Consider the following 24,762-nt stretch of genomic DNA (forward strand, 5'->3'; position numbering starts at 1 on the left):
TGAAGGCCTAGAATATGCATCCTTTGAAAACTGTTTTTCTAAAGCATGAAGCTTTTCTTGGAGGTATTTATTTTGTAAGCGTAAATCTTCTATAACAGAATCTCGAGGAAGAGCCTGATGGGTCCTATGAACAACAATCACAGACTCTTTACTGTTCAAACTTCCAACTTTTTACTGTTTTATCATATTAAAAAATAGAAAAAAATATTTTAACACTGTATTTCTTTTAAATTCTACAAAACTTGAAAACTTTACAAAATTAAATTAAAACATGACTATATTATAAACTGATCCTCTACAGAGGATTCACGGCTGGCCTCCTTTAAACTATGAATTAAAAAGGGTATTTTGATTTTAAAAAAATATATTAATATATGTAAAGAACATGCATCTATTTTGGGGATTGTGTAAAATAGCTGAATAAAAATACCTACTATTTTTAAAACATTATATAATAATTTCATAACATCCATGCGCTTCTCAAGATGGTAAAGCATTTTATAAGGTTCTTAGTGGAGCCAGATAATAATCTATTTCTTCAATCTATACTACTCACCTGCATGGCCTACAAGGCCCTCCGCTATCTGGCACAAGCACACCTGTTCAGCACATTTGTCCAGGACTCTTCCCTTACTTCGGCAAATAGATCCACTCTTACCCACACATGAAAGATTCACTCCTGCCACTATGTCTCTGCTAGGGTTCTGCTTTCTCGGAATGTCCCTTCCACCTTTAAAATCTAGATCTGATTCATAAAATTCGGAAATTCACATTTGAACTGAGAAGACAAGTTCAATCTCTTTTATAAAGTCTTCTCCAATTACTTCAGCCTCCACAGATTCATATTAGAAAAAAAGCTATTAACGAAATTGAGTTATTTGTAGTGAGGTGGATGGACCTAGAGTCTGTCATACAGAGTGAAGTAAGTCAGAAAAAGAAAAACAAGTACCGTATGCTAACACATATATATGGAATCTGAAAAAAAAAAAAAAGGTTCTGAAGAACCTAGGGGCAAGACGGGAATAAAGACACAGACCTACTAGAGAATGGACTTGAGGATATGGGGAGGGGGAAGGGTAAGCTGTGACAAAGTGAGAGAATGGCATGGACATATATACACTACCAAACGTAAAATAGATAGTTAGTGGGAAGCAGCTGCATAGCACAGGGAGATCAGCTCCATGCTTTGTGACCACCTGGAGGGGTGGGATAGGGAGGGTGGGAGGGAGGGAGATGCAAGAGGGAAGAGATATGGGAACATATGTATATGTATAACTGATTCACTTTGTTATAAAGCAGAAACTAACACATCATTGTAAAGTAATTATACTCCAATGAAGATATTAAAAAAAGCTATTAAATATCTAAAAGTATTAGAAGGTTTCAAAACTAAAATATTTTGATCCTTGAGAAAACTGCAAAGGAGAATAAAAGGATTCGGTTTTATTCTGAACATATGTTTAGACTAAGAAAAACAGGGAGGCTAGGACCAGACAGTAGCTACAAATAGATGTCAAAACAAAGAAAAATGTTTCATTTTGTTCTTCTCCATCAAGGAAAATTCTGAAGAATTTAAGAAACAATGACTTAGAAGGAAATGAGATGGAACGTAGGTTGAAAGCTCACAAGGACCTTGAAAAGTAAATATTTTACAGATTGGGACAAAACACGAGAATCTGAAATATCAGCAAACAGGTGGTAAATTTACCTTTTCCTTTCCTCTAGTATTTCCTGACCTGAACACAACACAGCTTGAAACCTGAAGATGAGCCTCAGCACAGAGGGAGAGAGCTCCACAGGCAAGGCTTAAAGTTCTAGCTCCAGTAAGGAGAAAGGGTGCTCAACAACTCTCACAGACAGTGCAAAAATCCCTCTTATTTTTCTCTTCTATGCATTCTCTCATGTCCCAACCCTCAGGCAATTCCAAGGCAGTGGTGGCAGAGGCTGCAAGGGGAACTCACAGGAGCCAAAATTTTTAGGGAGAGGAATCTTCTTCTCCAATTGGTAGAGCTGTAATTAATAAGGTGGGAAGGCAAAGTAGTGCCCCTCCCCCTCCGCCATGTCCCCTTTCTGCCCTCCAGCTGCTGGCTTAGCTGCAGACAAGATCACAATAGCTGAAGTGCACGGCGCAACAGGGCAACAGATTTGGTTCGAAGTACCAGAAAGGGGAGCCCGAGAGAAACCAAATGTATCAGGGAGATCACAGAAGGAAAGGAGCTCAAGAAAGGAACCTTATAAAGTTGCTTATGAACTTCTGGGCTCACCCCTGAGCATGAATGTATGGATCTGATCCTAATCAGAATATTAAAGAGTCTGAGAACTGAATAGAAGACAGCCCACATAGCAGACTGTCAATAGGGAGTTGCATAGGCAGAACAGAGCCAAAGAGCATTGTAAAAGCTTTGAAAATAATACCGGAACCATAGCCCACATAAAGCAGGTTAGCACATGGGGCCTGAACCTATCCAGACTTGCTAAAACAAAAATATATCTGCATCTTCCATACAATTTAACCAAGATCCAGAGTCACAGAATATAATATTCAAAAGTTCAAGAATATAATCCATATTTATGTGGCATAAAAAGAAGCAGGAATATCTCAACTCACATAGGAAAAGAATCAACAGAACGCAAGCTTAAGGTGACACACATTTATTATATCAGTTTCTATATTTCCACGTATTAGCTTACCTCATATATGATATGTCATTTTCTAGGTCAAGATTTCTCTTTTTTAATTCTTCTAACTCTTTTTCTGACTCCAATGCTCGCACTTCCATAACATGATCAACAGTCATGCCAGTTGTTTTTAGTTTCCTCTGCAAAGTAAGTTTCTCTTTATCAGCTCTGTGGGATTTAATACAGAATCATGAAAATATACCATTCACTGTTTGGCTTGTTCAATTTATTAAATTGCAGCTTCCTTATTGTAAGGCCAATATACAAAAATTGGATCATTCTGTATTTGCTATGAGCTAACTTATTTCAAAATTATAGGAAACTACACTTATAAATTGTTAAAATATATTTAATACACATTTTAAAGAAAATAAAAATTGAACTATAGATAATAAATGATAATTAAAACTAAAAAATTTTTCATATTATCAAAAAACTAACTTCCAGGTCAATTAAAGACTATACATAATTAATTAGGTTTACATTAAATTTAAACTCACTTGGCAAAAAGATCCTTCAAAGTATTCAATTGCTTTGTTAGAATACAGACTTCCCCCTCTTTCTCTTTTAACCTGTTTCGAATTCCCTCTATTTTGGTTTGCCATTTTTTACCTTCTTCCCACCTAATTACTTCTTCTTTGGCACTCTGTAAATAATAATAAAGGAGGAAGAAAATTACCAATATTGTTTTTTAGAATGATCAATTACAATTTACTAGAACAATGGTAAACCAATACTTCCTAAAGAATATGTAAACAGGTTCATTTTGCTATGTCACTTCTAGAATCTTTAGGCCTGCCAAGCTGTAAGCAAAAATGCCCTTCAGTCTAAGATTCTGTATTCTATAACTTGACAGATAAAATTCTAGGGAACAGTCTGGACTAATGCCAACACTCCTAAAGGAGTCTAATACAAATGGATGATGACTAACGTAAACTTCCAACAAAAAATGTATATGTATAAATGACCAACCCGATCTTGTCAGCCCATAGCAATCTCCTAGTATCACAACTCCTTCAAATCTTCAATGCACATTATTTCTCTTATTCAACAGATATTTACTTAGCATGAATCATGCACCAGGTACTACTCTAAGTACTAGGAATAGAAACAATGAATAAACCAGACAAAAAAGGCTTATCTTCATGGGTATTACAGTCTAGTTTATGTTGGTTGGTTGGTTGGTTGGCTGGATTAGGGGAAGGGAGCAAAATACAGACAAAGAACAAGAAAAAAAATTTTTTGAAGTATGTTAGCTGGTGATAAGTGCTTTAAAAAAAAAAAAAAGGGGGAAGGAACTAGGATACTTCAGGGCTAGGTGTTATGGTTTGTTATAATTGAGATAAGGTGTCCAAGGAAAGTCTATGTAATGCAGAACAGTCCCATGTACTGAAGAAATATCAAGTGTCCTACTGAACATTCATATAGTTAAAAATTCTGTTCACAGTTGTCTGAGCTAAGAATTTATGTCCTTTCCACCAAGCAATTTTTTAATGGTTTTATTATGTACTGAATTTTCTAGGAATACAGCAGTCTTATAAAAGTAAAGACTACAGAAGTCATTTTGCTGAGAACTACAGAAACAACTGTTTACCATTTTGGAAATCAAATTAACAAATGGCAATGCCTTTGTGACATGTGGGGAGCCAACAGACCACAATTGTATTAGTCTGCATTTGTAGCTCTGAATTCACATCGATGTTTCCTAAAGGTGGAAGCACATGACTATTTCATTATGTTTTCTATGAAGCATTTACATGGTGAATTATGAAAATATATTAATATGTTTATTATTTTTATAAATTATTTTCCTTCTATGTTTCTCCTTCATATTTCATTTAGGGCATTTACGGTGAAATTTTGAAATTATGCACGTAGGTAGTTTATATTAACTAAAAACTTCATTTGGAATAGTAAAGGGGACATTATGAAACACTGTATTTACTATAAAAGAGAATGTTGGGGCAGAAAGGATTAAAAGCCACAGTTTAAAGTCAAATACCCAACTAAGATAAGTAGCCCTATCAAAACAATCTTCTCCCATACTGGCCAATTTTTTACCTTATTTATCTAGTTCAGCTAACATGTATCCTTTAAAAAAATGTAAAAAACTTCAGTAAGTGTTTGATAGTTATTAACTTCTATTTTTTCTAAAATACATACAAGGAATTTTGTGTATTTCCAGAAATGTAAGTATTAGTTGAGGGCAAAAGGTATATGTAAACAATTCTGCAGCATGGTGTATTCTGTAGAGATTGGGCAGTTCTATCCCATCTGATATTATTCTCTGAAGTAGGAGTGAAGTAGGGAAACAAGACTGAAGTAATTTAAAAATAAACAGAAAAACAACAAAGGCAAATGTCACCAACGGTCTGATCTTGACTGGGGGAGAAAAGAGGAGAAGAGAGGACGAGAAGTTCTCTTTTTGTATTTTCTGTACCAATAGCTTCTTATCATAAATTTCAGGATAATGTTATTGCATTTTAAAATTTTCATTCATCCAACGAATACTGAACATCTACTACATGACAGGGACTGTTCCCGTGGCTGAGGATACAAAAATAAACAAAACCAGCAAAGTTCCTGCCATCAAAGTTAACAGTCCAAAAGATGAACACATGGATAAGTAAATTTCTAGTATGTCAGATAGTAATAAATGCTACAGAGACAAGCAGAGAAGTGTAAGAAACACAGGAATGCAAGGACTGGGGGTGGGTTTTGTTACCTTATATAGATAGGCCTCAAACATTGTTTCTTTTTTAAATTAATTAATTAATTTTTAAATTAATTAATTAATTTTTAAATTAATTAATTAATTTTTAAATTAATTAGTTTATTTTTGGCTGCGTTGGGTCTTCGTTGCTGCGTGCGAGCTTTCTCTAGCTGTGGTGAGCAGGGGCTACTCTTCGTTGCACTGTGTGGGTTTCTCATTGCAGTGGCTTTTCTTGTTGCGGAGCACAGGCTCTAGGTGCGCAGGTTTCAGTAGTTGTGGCACGCAGGCTCTAGAGCACAGCCTCAGTAGTTGTGGCGCACAGGCTTAGTTGCTCCATGGCATGTGGGATCTTTGCGGACCAGAGCTCGAACCCGTGTCTCCTGCATTGGCAGGTGGATTCTTTAACCACTGCGTAACCAGGGAAGCCCCTCAAACATTGTTTACAGAGAAAAAGGTGTTGAAATTTCAATATGAAACCATTTTTTGAGTAAAAAAAAAATTAGAAATGACCAGTGCTGTGGAATCCGAAAGAATAGTCTCATCAAATTCCTGAATATAGATTGTAATGTTATTGTAGCTCTCTGTGTTCTCATTCTTTTTCTAATATCATACCCTGGTATAGACTTGATGGCTTACAAAGACTTTCATATATTATTTCATTTCATGTCAAAATAATCTTGAGAAGCTGGAATTACAAATAGTATTATTTCTATTTTAAGGAGAAATAAACTGAAGCACAGAAGTTAGAGGTCTAGGCAAAGCCACAAGGCTACTGAGGTATTTTGATAGGAATCAGGTTAGGAACTAGTACCCAAGGATTAGACTTATGGCCAAGTAGGGAGGCAGCAAAGAAAGCAATCCTGAAGAGTAAGGACATTTTGACCTTGCAGTTTTCACCAGCAAAGCTTCTGACAAGTATGTTGTGGTTCCATGTATATAAATGCAAACATTTAGATCAAAATTATACTGACAATGATAAATTTTCATAAGGAAAATGTTTTTCTAGAATATACCCTACTAAAACATTTTAATCCCATTACCTATTTTCTATTCAGTGCCATTAAAGATACTTAATTTTCTTTCATGTTATTGAAATTATCTTATAGATATGAATATTTTCTGGGTAAACGTTACAATAAAAATTCTTCCTAACTATGGCTCCTCCACTGAGATTTTCTTCAGGGGCAAACATTACTACTAACACCAATATTTCCAAGGTCACTTTTGATCTTTTCAATGCTACTTATATCTTGTCTCCAGTTTATTATTTACAACATATTTAATTATGTGGATTTTAGCCAGTTTTAGTTTTTCCTTGGATTATGTCTATCAGTAATTTTTATTACAAAATAGCTTACTAGTTAACTTGTAAGAAAATTTTCAGCTATTTTTCTCACATTACAGAATCAATTTATGAGTGGGTTGGTTATTGATTATTACTGCAAATATTGAATATACTCCAAGTCACTTTGTTTACCCTGAAATAATAGTCCAGTTCATTGAAGGATTAAAAAGGACACATGTGGGTCAAGATAGTAGAATAAAAATGCCCAGCTTTCTTTCCCAAAGGTCTATATAAACCAATCTATATAAACAATTATATTGAGAAAAGTGATAAATACAGCTGGGTATGTATGGTATGAAGGGATTTGGGATGTACTGTAACGTCAGGAAGATGATATAGTAATTTCTGAATAAGAGTTACATTATTGGTGTCTCTTCAAGCAGACCTGTAAATTCCTAAAGGACTGAAACTTGTCTTAAACTTCTCTATGTTATCCAGTACCATTTATGGTATATGTATCAGGTCCTCAGATCAATGAATTATCTGTGCTTCAATTACATATTTAACTAAGTCTATCACTACCTTAAACATATCAGTACATTTCTTCACATACCTTTTCTTTCATAGGTTTTATTTCTACCTCATCCACCTTTTTTTCCAGTTGGCTTTCTAGCTTTTTAATTTTCTTTTGGAGTTCTTCAATTAAACTTTGTTTGTTATCTATCAGAGCTTTGCCCTGAAAAATAAGATGTATTTTTACATTTTACAAATAAAAAAGTATCAAACAAAATACACAACAAATACTCCAGTTGTAGAAACTTTCTGAGACTACAGCTAACCATGCTTTCTAAACGACACTATTGATATTTAAGAATAACATAGTAGCTACTTCTGTATTTTAATAAGATATGCTACCCTGAAACTACAAATACAGTAAAGGTCACTGAGAGAATTAGCAACTACATTAATCAAAGTGATTTGAAAGCTAGTTTCAGCAAATATTATAGACAGAATTAAAAAGTGGGAATAAACTACTACCTGTATATTATAAATCAAAACATTATCACAATTAAATATAAAATTACCTGTAATCCACTGGTTAATCTTTTAATTTGCCTTTTCAGTTCATCATTCTCTTGATCAATTCCATCTTTCTCTCTAAGCATTTTATTATAGGCTTTTTGGTTTTTTTGTAGTTCACTGGTTAGGTCATTCAAATTATCAGTTAGTAAGTTCTCTCTGTTTTTACTTGTTTTAAGAGCTTCTTTAAGTTTTAAAATTTTTTCACATAAATCTTCAACTTGTGACTAATACAAGATAAAGAAAGGTTTAATTCATGAATCTTCAGCAAGTATCAATGATAAAAGCAACAATAATAGAGAAAGTACACCATTAATACTTACTAAAAAGAAAGTTTCAGTCTAAATTTTTAAGCACATACATGCAAAAAAAACCACCACAAACTACATAAATTTTTCTAGCTTCATTTCAAATGAACCAAGTTTACTTTGAGGGGAAAAAAAAAACAAAACATGAAGAAGCTGTCTAAAGCAATTCATCTTTAACAAACACCTAGAACCAAAATTTTATCATATAAGCAAATGTTTCATTATGGCTGAATTAATTTACTAGAAAAACAAGTACATATCAACGTACACAGCAATTTCTTTTTTGAACACTGAAGCATAAGAGTAGTATACAACAAAATCTTTTACTCTAAGTAGTTTCTAATCCACTTTGTAAAGACAAGACATAAAAGGGTAGCTCACAATATTAGACAGTATATATAAGCCACTGGAAAGGAGTTCTTAGCTGTCCCATATAGTAACATTGATGGGAATACTGGTACTTATTATATGTCTTGTTGAATAAATTATTACAGGCCAAAAGGGATTACCAATAGCACTAATAGGAAACTAGTAGTATTATAGTGCAGTTACGAGACAAACAAACTCTCCTGGAGAGTCAAAAAAGGCTTCAAGAAAAATGACTGGAAGAATGTAAAGAATTCAGAGAAGAAATTTCAGGCAAAGAGAAAGGTACTGAAGAAGACATCATCAAAGGGCTATACCTATTTATAAATTTATTACTGAATGGATTTTTACTGTCAACTATGCTAATAATCTTGATAGGCACAAGAGATTTTAAAAATCTGACTAAAATCCAGTCCTTACATGGTTTAATGGCAATGAAGGGTATATGGTTTAATGGCGATGAAGGGTATATACAAATAAACCAAGAGCAAATAAAAATTACAAACAAAACATATACGAAGTAGATTTTTCATTTTACTCAAAATATACTATATGAAACTTTATGTGAAGAAATTTGAAAATCATCATTAAATGTATATGTTTTGGAGAAAAAATTTTATACAGTTCCAAACGTAACAATTGGGTAAGAAAATAATAAAATACATTGACAAAAAATAATAAATAACTTCAAAAAAAGGCTTTGAAGTTAGGCAGCTCTGTAGATTAAATGTCAAGGACCACATGATTTCCATAAACTATTTCAGGGGCTAAAAAGGGAAAGCTAACTAACTCATATTATGAACTTAGCAAAAACTAAATGGAAAATTCTGAAAAGGCAAAAGAAATAAAACAAAGGAATCTGTACACCTATCTTGCTTATCAATATAGAATTTAAAATCCTAAGAAAAATATTTCTTAAATTTAATTCTGTTAGGAGAAATAGCTTATAATGGCCTATCCTTTGCTAATCCCCAAGATGCTATTCAGTGAGTACAATAAACATGCTTAGTGTTCAAAACTGTGTGTAGGATTTCCCTGGTGGCGCAGTGGTTAAGAATCTGCCTGCCAATGCAGGGGACACAGGTTCGATCCCTGGTCTGGGAAGATCGCACATGCCACAGAGCAACAAAGCCCGTGAGCCACAACTACTGAAGCCCTTGCGCCTAGAGCCCATGCTCCACAAGAGAAGTCACTGCAATGAGAAGTCTGCGCACTGCAATGAAGAGTGGCCCCTGCTCACTGCAACTAGAGAAAGCCTGCCCACAGCAATGAAAACCCAAGCAGTCAAAAATAAATAAATAAAATAAATGAATTTATTTTAAAAAACCCCAACTGTGTGGACATGTGTATATCCACCAATAATTCATTAGAATAAATTCCCTATTCATTATTAAAATTACTATATATCCAAGTGGATTCTCTTCCAATGGGAATTAGCAGGAATTCTGTTATATTAACGCACATGTCGATACGCACCTTTAGCTCTTTAGTATGTTGATCAACAATCTGTTGAACATTGAGATTTGCCTCTTTCTGAGAAGTCGTGGAAATAATACGTTCTTCAGCTGCTGCTGTCATTTCTGCCCGAAGTTCCAAAAGTGCCCGACTAAGGGCCTAAAAGTTACAACATACGTAATATTTTTAAAAAATTGGTATTTCATATAAGCAATACAAAATATACATAAGCTTTATTACTTTAAACTGTTTTCCTAAAATACCATGTGTTTAATCAAACAGAATTCACAAACTAACAACCCAACTTTTTCAAATGAATTTCCTTTAGTAAGTGAATTCAATTCTTTCCAAATTGAGTGTGAATTCAAAATCTTGATAATAATAATTGTGAGAACCCAGCATCGAATCAAGCAATCTGTACTACAAAACCCAGGCATGTTTTGTTTTCAAACTTCCAAGTTGAAATATTTATTTAAATTACTCACTTAGTACATACTTCCATGTGAAATTAATTGAATGTAAGTAGACAAGGAAAGTTACAAGATTAGAAGACTTAAAATTTGCCAATAAATTTCATGAGCTAGCACAGAAAAACAGCAGCACCTTCTAAAACAGTTAAGTATATAAAATGAGATAAATAAAAAAACTAATAAATCTGTTAATCCACTGACCAACTCCTTTTCATAACACTATCTCTGCGATCTCCTTCTTTAATCTTTCTTCCTCTTATCCTAACTCCCTCTTAATCCCCAAAGTTACTTAAAATTTTTCAATTATTCAAATTATTCAAAATAGCCTCAGTAACATACAATCCTTATAGGAAAGGAGAGAAAATAAATAATGTAATGAAGATTTCCCTTTATTTCCTACAGCTAACCCACAAATCAGGTTGAAAACATAAAAAGATAAATTAGACTATATCTGAACTTAAAAACAACACCTATCTATAAAGCTATTTAAAAGAATTATAAAAACCCAACCCTGCTCAAGATAAGGCTTATACTTTTTATTACGAGAGAGATACATGCTATCATCTTCTACAAATCTTTTGTAAAAGCAATCTACCACATGTTTTTCTTAAATATTGATAATTTTCTATTGTTACTTACTTTTTGTTGTTTCTCTTTCAGGGCTAATTGGCTCTTCAGCCTTTCTACTAGATTCCTCATTGTAGTTGTTGGAGCTCTTGAATTTGCTTCTTTTTGAGCCTGAAGTTCAGATTTTAAACTCTGCGACTCTTTTTGTGACTGGGCCAGAAGACACCTCAAATCCTCTACTTGTGCTTTTATTTGTTTCACTTCATCTGCATGATTTTCTTGGAGCCTAATATAAAGCAAACATATGTACTTAATAGAGTAGTTGCTGCAATTAACAATTTGATTGACACAAATTTTACAAAGAACAAATGTTTGGTCCTCAGCATCCTTAAAATCTAAGATTTGATCCAAATCCAAAAGATGAACAATTCTTTATTCTACTTAACTACTCTTAAACTTAACATAAAATAGAGTTTTTTCTTCCAGTTTCTACTATTTTTTGCAGCAATTGCATCAAGTAATTTGTGGCTCTAGATGAAATAATATAGAGAATGAACAAAATAACACTTTAAATATTATGGTTCCTGCGAGATGTGACTGCTTCCTTTGTATCAGGGATTTCTCAACCATGGCACTATTGACATTTCTGACTGGATAATTCTTTATTGGGGCGGGGGTTATACTGTCCTATGCATTTTATTTTATTTTATTTTATTTTATTTTTTGCGGTACACGGGCCTCTCACTGTTGTGGCCTCTCCCGTTGCGGAGCACAGGCTCTGGACGCGCAGACTCAGTGGCCATGGCTCACAGGCCCAGCCGCTCTGCGGCATGTGGGATCTTCACGGACTGGGGCACGAACCTGTGTCCCCTGCATCGGCAGGCGGACTCTCAACCACTGCGCCACGAGGGAAGCCCTGTCCTATGCATTTTAAAACATATTTAGCAGCATTCCTTGCTTCTACCATCCAGATGCCAGTAGTACCTCCTAGTTGTTCATCAAAAATGTCTACAGACAATAACAAATGTCCCTGGAGCGGGGAGAGGAGAGCAAAATTACTTCCGCTTGAGAACCACTGCCCTATAACAACATGTTACAAAGACAAAATATAAACCTTCACAGAAATCACATGTATTATGGTTCTAAAGTCACTAGTATTGTATCTATAACTCTATCTATGGCTGTATACTATATAGAAGTAGATACTATCAAAAGACTTAGTTAATTCAATTAATCCTACTGCTCAGTCAGTATTAATTACCCTTATAAACTGAATTATATCCAGTTCACTGTGCTTATATAGACACTGCATTAATAAGGTCACCAATATGGAGATTCAAATGATTAAACTTTGATCAGTGAGAGGAAGGTCTGTTAAACCACGAACAGGTATTAAACACTCTGAGACTTGTTGCTTACAGCAAAAACTTAAGTCACTTTAAATAATCATCAAAGTGTAAAAATACAAGGTTTCACTAAAAAAATGACAAAGAACTATAATTTCTTAAGACACATTAAAATATGTATGCCAATGTGCACACAGAGAATAGAAGTATAATTTTAGGCTAAAATGACATGGTAAGGTACAAAACAACAACTTCAAGTATTTCATGTGGCAAAAAATTATATATACAAGGTAATGTCAAAAAAATGATTATTTTCTACATCCAGGAATTAGATTCAAAATGCAAGAAATTTTACGCTCTAAAATATGACAGAAATTTACTATATCAAAAATAGCATCTCATGTATAAAATTTAACAGAATGGGGAAAATTAGATTGAAAATATACCATATGCTGTTGCTAATTCTCTTTTCTCTTAGAGAATAACTTATTTAAAGTAGCAGCTTCTTAAGCACAAATAGTGTTAGTTTTGTCAGAAGCATCTTGGATAAATGAAAAAAGAAGCAAAGGTTCTAATAAGGGCTTCAGAGATGGAATGGAATTATAAGTTAAGTAGTTAGCTTTCTTATTTTTTTCAGATACGAAACTGACCCTCAGAGAGATAGTTCTACAATGATTACAAAATACCTAAATATAAACCTATTTTAGTTTTAAAATACACATTCTGATAAATGGTTGAACAATGTTTAGAATCTCTAATATAGAGAATGCTGTGAGCCCTCTACCGTCACTGTGGTTAATAAAAAAGATTGGTTAATTTTTCATTCAACAAATATTTGAGCCTTTAATGTATGCCAGAAACTGTTATAGGTATGTAAATAAAAGTTTTATATTTATATGTTACTTTACAATTTTCAAATTACTTCCACATACATCATCATTTGGCCTTTATATAACCACCTTGAAAGAGCCAGGGTAAGTACTGTCATTTCACTTTTTAGATAATAAAATGGAAATTTAAAAAGGTTAAAGATGAGATTCTATGTAAGAATCTGAGTTGGCTCTTGAGTCAGACTGACTAGATTCAAATCGTGCTTTCCCATCTTCTCCTAGGCATGTAACTGAGGCTTCCTACAGCCTAGTTTCCTAACTGCAAAATGGAGTGAATATGCTATGTCACAAGTAGTATAAAATGAGATAATATATTCAACATTTTTAGAACAGTGCATGACATAACAAATGCTTACATTTATCTTTATTATATCATTATTCCCATTTGCCAATATCTACATTTCTAAGACTTACCGTAATTTGATATTTTCAAACTCTTTGACTTTTAATTCAGTGACTTCTCTTTGTCTCTCTAAATCCTGAGATACATTTTTTAGTTTGATCACAAGTAAGGAGAGAGAGTCATCTTGTTCTGCTACTCTCTGTTCCATCTCAGCCAAATGAATAAAATGCTTGTTGGTAGGAACTGGAGTAGGAGACTGTTTTATTAAATCCTATGAAATATGGTTGGTTATATTAGCCATGAGCAGGTACAATGCAATGCCATACTTACTCCATAATTTTAACTTGGTTCCTTAAATGATCAAAATATAATATCAAATCTAAAATGTAATGATTTAATAGGTAATGAAGGCTTAAAGAAGATAGGAAATATAGATCTTATTCTTTGTATTCCCAGTATATGGCAAAGTGCCTACATGTAGTGGGGGATCAATAAATAAATGTTGATTGAATTAATGAGTTAAGGCTTGAGGAAGCTAAGGTTTGCTTAAGGTCATTTCGCACATATAGAATACAATGATCAAAAGAGGCAAGAATGAACTGAATTCAGAACATGGAAAGCAGTTAGACACAGGTAAACTTAATGTGCAGATTTGAAAAGAAAGATTGAGGTCAGATCATGGAAGGCTTTGAGTACGTGGCTAAGAAACATAAACATGATTTTGTAGGCAGCAGTAAGCTACTAACAAATGTCGGTTTAGGGAAAAAAATGATTACAGCTGTGTCTTCAGAAGATTATTCTGGCAAAAAAAAAAAAAGGTAGGATGGCTTCTAGTCCAAAAAAAAAAAAAAAAGGGAGAGCTAAATTTTCAATTGCATGGTCTCAAAAATCAATAAAGAATAGAACAAAGTTCTTAGAATCTTACCCAAGTTGCTTCTTTGAATTTACTGAGTGAACTATCAGCCTGTAGTTCTAATTTATGATGAAGAATATGAAGTTCCTCTTCATGTTTCTTAACAATTTCTCTTTGTTCCTGTTTTACAAGAAATCAAAACTATATCTTATATTATGATTCAAATAAATTCACATTCTAAAGGTCTTAAATATTTTCTTATCTTTACCTTCTAAAATCCTTATGAGATAGGGAAGGAACAACATCTGCATGTATTTATTTATACCTGTATACATTTCCCCTAGCACATGTTCAAACTGACAAGCCCAGCCTTAGAGAATAATTTATTATTAATATTAGAATAATATGTATCCATCAGCTTTTAACTTGTTTCTAGCAAATTTTTAAATGTCAGATTTTTTTCCCCTCCAAGTTCTAGCAAATTTGATTTCCACTGATACCTGTGTGACAGATTTCATTCTAACTTACTGCCTCAGTCTTTACCTATTAACTCAAATGATATTTTTCAAAATCACATAGTTTCACCATGAAAGCCTAATTTAGCAATTTAGTCGGTCCATAACACAACTGCCAGTTTTACTGACAGATCTGTAATCCAATCGCGTGAAAGTAACAATACCTGAATAGAATCATTTGAAAACAAGAAATGAAATACCACTTCAGGGCAGAACAGTATTTGGCATTTGTCTAAAAAACATCATAATAAATAAAAGAGCATAACATAATATAATAAAATACCTCTCTGGCTTTTTCTAGAAGATGTTGATACTTCTTTAACACTTCTTCCTTTTGATTTAACCTTGCTTGCATGTTTGCAATGGTCTGATGAGCAAGTTTCAATGTGTGATGAGATTTTGGTTCCACCTCTTTTCTTCCTAGCTCAGCTATAAGCTTTTCTCGTTCTGCAGTGGCAGGCAATCGAAGCCTCAGTTCATTAATTACTTTGTCTCTTGACAGAATATTTTCCTCTGCTAACCGTAAAGCAGATTCTTTTTTTTTTAGCTTCTGCAATGATCAAATCATAAAAAAATACATTTTTCTTTTAAAAATGCTTCATCTGAATTTTAGTGAGATTAGCTATAAGCAAGGAAAGGAGTTTCATTTTATTTTTCACATCATACTTATAATAGCCAAATGATACTTAATAAGGTTAATCGACTGTATTTCTATGTGACAGCAGTTATCTACATGTATATTTTACTTATTTGTAAGATTATCACATGTGTTAGAAATTTCACTGTTATGATGAAAATGAAATTTACTTACAGTACTTTATTTAGGTCTTATAGATTTAGAACTAGAAATGTGTGGTGGTGATAGATTTAGAAAGAAAATGTAATAAACCATTCCTTTTATTTTGGTCCACTGACTATTAAAGCACTAGAAGAGTAACCTATAAAGTCAACAAAGTATAAAAATTGGAATTTTAGTGGCCTGAGTCAATGGGTCACCATTATAAAATCTGCAGCTTATCAAAACAAAACAGAAGAAAGTGTGTTCTCCTCAACAGAATTAAGGCAGGTATTTAAATTCTAGTAACTCAGCGGCAATACACATAAACAACAAATTTACAATTATAGAAGACAATCTAAGTTTCCTCAGTTGGTTTAAAAGTGCACAATTTAAAAAATTATTTAAAATGTATTTACAGTTAATATGATTTTCATTTTAGTTGACATCTAAACATACTCGGTTTATACTATTTTCTGTAGAATTTAATAAAGAAGACAGATCTAATCATCTATTAACCAAATTTAAGACCTAGATTAAACTAAGAAATAATTTCTAATTTACCTTCAAGCCCTTTAACTATCTACAAAAAGGAATAAACTGAAAATTGATTCAGAGTATAAAACATGCACTTCAAAATAAAACATAAAAATAAACAAGGATGAAAACAATTCTTGATCATAGAGAGGAAAGAAATATATTGCTCATAAAGCTACAGTCAAATGCTCTTTTTGTTTCCTTTCACGCTAGCAACTGAAGAACATGCCCAAAAGTGGCAAATAATGATTAAAAGGAGAGTAATTTCAAATTAGCCATATCTGCTGTTTTTTATCAGCTACTAGAAACATTATAGGAGAATAAAAAAGGAGAACAGAATAAGCAACAGATTCATCATTTTATGCTTCATCCTCATTTAAAAATATTACTTAGAAAATGCCACAAGCATACCTAATAATGCACTAATCAAAATGCAAATTCTTCTAATTACCTCTTCTAGTGATTTGCACGTTGCCTGTGTTTCTAGGATTATTCGAATATTCTCCTTAATTTTTCTTAGAGCAATCTCAAGTTGATTTGGAAGGGGCAAACTAGGGTCTGGCATTGATCCTGTAGCCTCTTCAAACTATTGAGAAATAGAATTTTTTAAAAAAGCAGTTGCAGCATTGAGAAGAACAATATTCATTTTTACAACTATATGACATGACATGGTTAAACTCCACTTACAGTTGAAACATAAAAAGATACCATCAATTAAAATTCCATCTGACCTTAGAAAATATTTCTATTTGTTAACATTATAGGCCGTGCTACAGAGTAGCAAACAAGACTAATCATTCATACCTTTTGTGCTGCATTTAGTATTTCATTTTGCTGACGGTCAAAAACATCTAGTTGACGTTCTAGCTCAACTTCTCTCTGATCCCAGGCCATTTGTCTTTCTTCGTGAAACTGAAAAAGACAGGTTGGGTCAGACACACACAGAGATACTCACCAGGAATTTTTACACACATTTTTCTTATTTAATCCTCACAACAACCTTTTGAGGTCACTATTATTTTCATTTTATGGAAAAAGGAAGTAAATTCAGAGATGAAGTGATTTGCCTAAGATCACAGAGACAGGCAGATATGGAGTCAGGATTTCAATCCATCCATATACCCATCCATCCATTCATCCAAAACATGTTTAATGACACATTCTGTGTGGCAAGCACTATTCAAGACAATGAGAACGCAGCAGTGAACAAAACCAAGTACCTTTCACTACAGAACTTATACACTAGTGAGGTGGAGATAGTCAATAAACAAGTAAGTATGTAATATGTCAGAGGGTGATGAGTGCTACGGAGTAAAATGAAACTAGGTAATCCCTATTCAGGGAATCTTGATGATAAGATTTACTGTTGTAGACTGAGTGGCTAGTGAAGGCCTCACTGATAAGGTAAGACATTTGAGCTAAGACCAGAAGGCAATGAAAGCATTATCAATACTGTTATCTGGGGTAAGAACAATCTAAGCAGAAGGAACAACAGAATTTCTGAAGCAAGCAAGCATGTGCTTAGTGAATATCATCTGCCTCCAAAGCCTTCGTGCTTTATTCTACACCAAGCTGCCTTCTCCTATTCCATCAGTGAGAGCCAGTAGAAACTTGTAACCATGAAAAGTCAAATAACTAATATTGAAATAAAAATTAACTTACCAAATAAGTTTGCTTATGAATTATTCCTTTTAAGACTATTAATGCAACTAAATAAATATGTATTTTTAGAATAGTTTAAAAAATAAGAAACAGAATATTTTATAACAATAATAATGGGAGCTACACTCAATTAGGAAAATAATGTAATCACCCATGCAATGTTGTTATGTTAAAAATCTTAGCAACAAATACGAAAGTAAATATAAAATGAAACCTTATTCTGCTGCACAATATCTTCCTCCAGACTACTGATTGTATGCTCATATTCAGAAATTATATTATTCAAATATTTTATTTCTTCTTTATCTTTGACTAATTCTCGACTGAGTTTAAGCTCTTGAAGACGGAGTTCTTCTATCTTCGTATGCCAAATGATTACCTGAAGATTTACAAATTATACATACAAATGTAAATACTATATAAACAAATATTTCTCCACTGATCTTAATGATTTTAATTCAAATTAATGGACATTCTATAACAAAATAAGATATAAGATTATCCTTGGTTGTTCCACAAGGAAAAGTTTATTTAGAATTTCCAGACTTTTCTAATATGTTGGATCTTAACATAAAACATTTTTCAAATGATGTTGGAATGGATATCACTAACATTCACTTCAATTTATTCATTTACTTTCATATATTTACTGGATCCTTAGTGTATGTATGTAATTGCAACATTCATTTTACTTTCATAAATAAAAATCCTAAATGTTTCTAGCCTAGAGAATAAAATTTAATTTCAAAATAATTATTTTTCGTTTAATTCCTTCCAAATGAGGGCAAAAACAAATTTATATTAAAAAATAAATGTGGGCCTACTACTTGTAAATAATTTTAAACATAATAATTATGAAGAGTAGAATTCAACTAACCACTACAATGTTTAAGAAAAATTATAATTAGTATTTAATTAATATATAAACTTTCCTAGAGTGTTTAAAATTCTTTGATATTATACAATCTAAGCATTTCTATTGAAACCATGGCTTAGAGGAGTCTCATTTTATTTATAAAAAGATATCCAAATAGCCCAAACTCCTAATTTATAAAACCTGAATTAATAAATTATACACGGAATTTTGTTCATATATTAAGCATTATTCACATAGGCACATATTAACTCAAAGTTATTACATAACTCTTCTGAAAATACTGAACTTAAAATCAATGTTTTACCTTTTGGGCTCCCCTGGCATCCTTTAAAGTGCTTATTAACTCTTCCAGCCCCTTTAACTTTAATTCCATCTCCAGTGTTTTGTTCTTCATATTTCTATGTTCTTGTTGAGAATTTTTCATTTCTTGCATTATCTTCAGTTTGTCGTTTTGTAACTGAATCATTGTTTTAGAGAACGTTTCCTGTTGTGCCAAGGGTAAAGCTCCACTAAATTGCCGTCGTAGAGACTGAATTGTTTGGCGCAGATGTGTTGCTCTGTTTCTCCCCTCCAAACGGGCAGAATAGAGAGCTTGTTCTTTTTCATCAAGTTTCTGCTCTAAGCGCAAATTATGGGCCTCCATCTTCTGCAGCTTAGACGTAACCGACTCCAACTTACCAAGAGCGGTAGCCTCACTAACTTGAAGAGAGACAACGTGTTGGTGCAGCTTGGCAATTAGTGCCTTTTCATCAGACTGTGCCTAAAATAAAAAATATATGTTTGTAGGAAGTTTCAAGTTTTCCCAATGAAACTTATCATGGTTTTAAAATCACAATTTACTAAATAAAATTTAAAACAGGGTGCTACATGAGATCCTACAAAAATCTAACCTTGTTTTAATTGCAAAAGTGTAGAAAACTAGAATCAAACTTATTTAAAATCTAAATCTGGCATCTAACAGTTGGAATATTACTGTTTTTTTGAAAACTTCCATATATTAATAACAGTATTGATAATAATACTAATGCAGACAATGTGGGGTTTTTTAATCCTAAAAGAACTTATAATGTGAGAATATGTGAAAAACTATATATAAATACAAGAGAAAATATTGTTATGAAAGACATGTTTCTCCTCACTGTCTGGGCTTTGGTCAGCAGCCAGCACAATGCATCTGTAAGCATTTAAATGCTTTTCTGTGTTATGAATGGCATTTCAAATTAACGAGTTTTTCTAATCAACTTACAACTAACAAAAATAGGAGCCTCTATCTGATATATCCTCTGATTAAAACTACAAAATCACCCCAATATCTAATGTAAATTTAGGAAAAAGAAAAGAATCTATATATAAGAGTTAATACTGCACATACCTGATAGTCTAACAGCTGCATTCTGATGGACTCTACTTCCTTTTCCCTGGACTGTTGTTGTGCATTCAAAATTTCAACTTGCCTTTTGGCAATGTCAGAAATCTCTTTTAGTCTAGGAAGTGATAAGATACTTCAGATACAACTGGGTACGTTTTCTAAGTAAATAAATATTAAAATTTCAAATTTCTAGACCCCTGGAAAAGCCATTAGTTTGCAGCATCTCTTCTTTGTATGAAATACTAAAGTTTCCTGAACTGTTTCATGAAACATAATTCCATGAGGAGTTAACAAATGTTCTGTAAAAAATACTCCATTCCCAACATTCCTCTCCCTTGAAGACTCATATACATATCATATCAAATGCTCTGAGAAGTTCTAGAGTAAAAAATTATTTCAACCTGTACATTTTTTGCATTTTCCAAATGTATATGGTCAAAGAACTCCTCTCTCACACTTTTTTTCATGAGATGCTTATTATCATGGTTTGGTATAGACGGAATAAGGTATTAAGTAGGCTTACTTGATAAACTGTACAGTTAAGAATACAGAAATTTAAAATTGCCAGGTTCCCTAGATCAATTAATGTATGTTTTGATTTGCTTTATTTTAATTTGCTAGTTACCAGAAATGTGAAAAAGAGATTACACAATTACTACAATTGCAAAAAAAGGGTGGAGCTTGACGGTAAGTTATTAAATTTCCTATATGACTATTTTGATAAGATTAAACAGGTAAAATAAAATGCATTTTACTTTGGGCTGGAATAACTTTAGTTCAGCGTAACAGATAAGTCAGGTTTCCTCATATTGATTAGAAGCTCTTACCGCCAGTTATGTAAGTTTTCACCAATTAAAATATAACAAAATGAGTAATTATAAATTAGTTTACTTCAAAAGATGAAGTACATGAGGTGAAAGGAAGAATAAAAAATGGGGTCATTCATAGTGAAAAGGGCTGGGAATAACTGATATTCCCAAAAGGACTATCAAGACTCTAAAACGATGGCTATAACTTTATGGGTAAGCCATAAACCCTTTTTACTAATTATCTGTGCTAGACAGATAAACTCAGGGATCCTCATACTTTTCTAATGAAGTAACACATAATTACAAAAGAGTGATTAGACAGCATCTACCTGGTATACACAGTATTTCCTCCTTACATATATTGATACTTTGAATTCTAAGAGAATAAACTGTTTCCTTATGTAAAATGAAAACAACACTGTTATCAGGGTTATTAAGTGTAATTAGATGAGTCAGTATATGTTTAATAGATGTAAACTGAATCAAAATCCGTATTTTATTTCTATTTTTACAGCAACCTTATGAAATAAGTATTATTACTCCCTTAATAAATTAAGTTTAAACAAATTAAATGGGCACAACCCTTCCCTCCAAAAAAATATTAGTATGTGGAAAAACTAGATCTCAGAGAGTCTTGATTTCAAGTTCAGTGTTTCCTGTAATACTATTCCTGGGCTCTGAAAAATGTAAATCTTGAGGAGTTATTTCCTCTTCAATATTATTACTTATGCTGGTTAAAAATCAATCTTGTTAATATTGTTTAACCCTGTTCTAATAAAAAGAAACCAGTAACAATTGCCACTAAGGATACTACCCCTTTACCACTGTAATTAGAGTTCATAAACACAAATTAGAGTAGACACAGCTAATCAAATGACTAAAAACTCCACATGAACTTACTTTGATACTTCAACTTTTAGTTCCATTTCACTCTTCTCTAATTCTAGAATATGTTGCCTATCAGCGTCACTTACTGTCTTGCTCACACTATCAGCTAATTCATCTCTTAACATCTGTTCCACTTTCTGCGCTTCCAAATTGATTTTGGTAAGCTGAGAAAAAGTAACAAAAACCGTTCAGAAACGTTAGTTTTTGGTGACATTTTCCTTTTATTATACCTTTCAGCACACTGCAGTCCTCTTTACTTTGCATTAGTCCAGATACTGCATTGGGTGTGAAGTATTAAGAATAGATTGACGAAGATAAGGGGAGAAAAAGCCAGGAACAAATTATGAAAACTCTAGTTGTATGTCAACCCACCCAAAGTCATTTATATTAATCAACTCACAATCTAATAAGATATGAATCTCTGATATTCTTAATTTACTTGAAATGCCATATGCTCATTATATTTTACTTCAACTATATAATCTATAAATAAATCTAAATAGTTAATAAAATCTTATTAATATATAATGACATTTAAAATAAACAAAATAACATGAATGATTTGAGAAATACACATTCTCAAGGTAAAGGAATATTATGAGTGCTACTTCACCATAAATTATTGAATATTTGCAAACTATATTATTGCCAGCCAATTTAGTAATTTTGACCATATCAAAAGTCTAAAACTTCCTATTAGAATGAAGTCCCTGAAAGGAGAGATTACTGTCTATTTTATTTCATGCTATAACTCCAGTTCCCATACAGCATCTGGCATGTACTAGGCACTCAGAAATAATAACTGTTAAATGAAGGGATGGTAGTGGAAGGCAATTCCATTATTAAGCAAATAACATCTTTTTGCACATTAAATCTAATAATGTAATGCTGGTGAGAAATAAAAACTCAATCACAAAAATACCTGCTTTCTTTTTAAACATTTCAGATTTAAAAATATATCATTTACCCATTACATGAAACACAAGCACTATATTAATATGCTACTTCAGAGTTACAAACAAACCTCTTCCAATAATACAATGGCTACCATGACTGATTTTTTACTCTCTAACTGCATGAAAAAAATTATAATATCAAACCTCAGCAAATTTGGTTTCCAATTCAAAATTACGTTCTTCCACTTGCTTCAATGAAGTCTTCACATGTTCATACATTTTTTGAGAATGTTCAGCCCGCTGCCTTTCATTTAATTCCTTCATCTCCAGCATAGTGATTTTTTTTGAAATAGAAACAATCTCACTATTGGTTATTGATTTCTTTGCCTTATCCATGTTAGATTCATTTCCTAAATGCAACAATACTTCGGTAAATCTCACGCTGTTCTTATCTAAAGTTTATCCCAGATATTTTAGACATTGTATGTAAGGAGGCACTATTGTTATGCGGAAAACACACGAGCCTTTTGAATTATGACAGACCTGGACTCTAGTCTCAGCTCTGTTACTTCTTATCCGTATGCTGCCTATCCTAATCTCTCTGGGATTTACATGTTTTGTCAATCAAATGATAACACAAATTATTCTTCATAGGATTACAGGCATACCTTGTTTCATTGTGCTTTGCTTTATGGAGCTTCGCAAATACTGCATTTTTTTGTTTTTGTTTGTTTTTAAATTGAAGGTCTGTGGCAAACAACGCTGAGTTGAGCAAGTCTGTCGGTGCCATGTTTCCAACAGCATTTGCTCACTTCGTGTCTCGTGTCACACTGGTAATCCTCACAATAGTTCAAACTTCTTTATTATATTTGTTATGGTATCTATGATCAGTGATCTTTGATGTTAATATTAAGACAAAATGAAGGTTCAGATGATGGCTAGCATTTTTTAGCAATAAAGTATTTTAAAATTAAGGTATGTACATTTTTTTTAGACATAATACTGTTGCACACTAATAGACTATAGTATAGTGTAAACATAACTTTTATAGGTACTGGGAGACCAAAAAATTCCTGTGACTCATTTATTGCAATATTTGTTTTGTTGTGCCAATCTGGAGCCAAACGTGCAATATGTCCAAGGTATGCCTGAACTGAAATAACAATGTAAAAGATGTAGTGTAGGAGGTGTCACATGTAGATAGTCAAAAAAGGGCAAATAAATATATTTTGTTAACTGAAAGGAGATAAACTGTATTAAGAGGCAATACAGTGAAGCAACACTACTTTGTGAATACAAGTGCAATGACTCAGAGTAAAAAAGTAAAATCTGAAGCCATGTGATTTAGGGATTTCGCCAAGTATCTTCTTTAACCCTGACCTTTATCTGGCCTTTGTATACATCTAATATCAAATATTTTACTTTAAATTATTTTATCAGTTATTATACCCTTATCTCATATATGCAGTTGTATAGCTTATCTTTGGACACAGAAGTTTGTGGCTAAATGAAAAGAGAACGAAAGCCCCCTCATTGACCATGAAAAGGCATCACGTAGGATTATCATTAGTTAGTCACCTTTTAAGAAGAGAAAACTAATACTTTTGCTTTGCATAACAGACATGCTCCAGGAAAAAAAATTTGGTAGTTTTAGTTTTTTTAGAGAGTCAATTAACCATATGTTCAGGGAAGTCAATTATTTTAAGGAACTAATAAGCAGTGATTTACTCTGTAAACAGTCGTAACACCAATAATGCCACCTCCTATCTTTCTAGCTTCACAAGCTTGAGTTTTATAACTGAGTTTGCTCAAAGAAATATATATATTTTTGAAACTAAACTGTTTTGGTGTCTGTCTCAGCTTTAAGAAGTGCTTCATTTTGTTCTGTGTCTTTAAATAGTATATGATTTTAGAATAGCTGCTGCAAGCAGTGATCAAATAGCTAACAGTAATGTTACTGAAAGAAGCTAAAAGTGTTAGGAAACCATTATGGTACAGAGATTCATTCAGGCAACCCTAAGCACCATGAAGGAAAGAAAAAAAAATTGCAGTAAATACAGATATACTAGGAACATAAAA

The 24,762-nt window shown here is 32.7% G+C and overlaps 1 protein-coding gene across 11 annotated transcripts in view; it reads right to left on the reverse strand.

Moving 5' to 3' along the window:
* The window catches only part of CEP290 (centrosomal protein 290), a 101,386-nt gene that overhangs the window by 23,349 nt on the left and 53,275 nt on the right, over positions 1-24,762 (reverse strand). For 10 of the 11 annotated variants that reach the window (XR_007470093.1, XM_049694261.1, XM_033407147.2 and 7 more), the window contains 17 exons: positions 22,888-23,093; positions 21,800-21,951; positions 20,094-20,205; positions 19,026-19,481; positions 18,059-18,223; positions 16,987-17,094; positions 16,634-16,768; positions 15,154-15,420; positions 14,428-14,535; positions 13,574-13,773; positions 10,996-11,209; positions 9,908-10,045; positions 7,763-7,984; positions 7,291-7,413; positions 3,180-3,325; positions 2,692-2,847; positions 1-124 (listed from right to left, as the gene is read on the reverse strand). Coding sequence is in view for 10 of the 11 variants with exons in the window: in XM_049694261.1 (XP_049550218.1) it covers positions 1-124; positions 2,692-2,847; positions 3,180-3,325; positions 7,291-7,413; positions 7,763-7,984; positions 9,908-10,045; positions 10,996-11,209; positions 13,574-13,773; positions 14,428-14,535; positions 15,154-15,420; positions 16,634-16,768; positions 16,987-17,094; positions 18,059-18,223; positions 19,026-19,481; positions 20,094-20,205; positions 21,800-21,951; positions 22,888-23,093 (3,032 nt within the window). In the remaining variant the exon portion in view is untranslated. The remainder of the gene's footprint in view (positions 125-2,691; positions 2,848-3,179; positions 3,326-7,290; positions 7,414-7,762; positions 7,985-9,907; positions 10,046-10,995; positions 11,210-13,573; positions 13,774-14,427; positions 14,536-15,153; positions 15,421-16,633; positions 16,769-16,986; positions 17,095-18,058; positions 18,224-19,025; positions 19,482-20,093; positions 20,206-21,799; positions 21,952-22,887; positions 23,094-24,762) is intronic. The other variant, XM_049694264.1, reaches the window with a different exon arrangement.

The sequence above is a fragment of the Orcinus orca genome, chromosome 11 (assembly GCF_937001465.1).
Source record: "Orcinus orca chromosome 11, mOrcOrc1.1, whole genome shotgun sequence".
NCBI lineage: Eukaryota > Metazoa > Chordata > Mammalia > Artiodactyla > Delphinidae > Orcinus > Orcinus orca.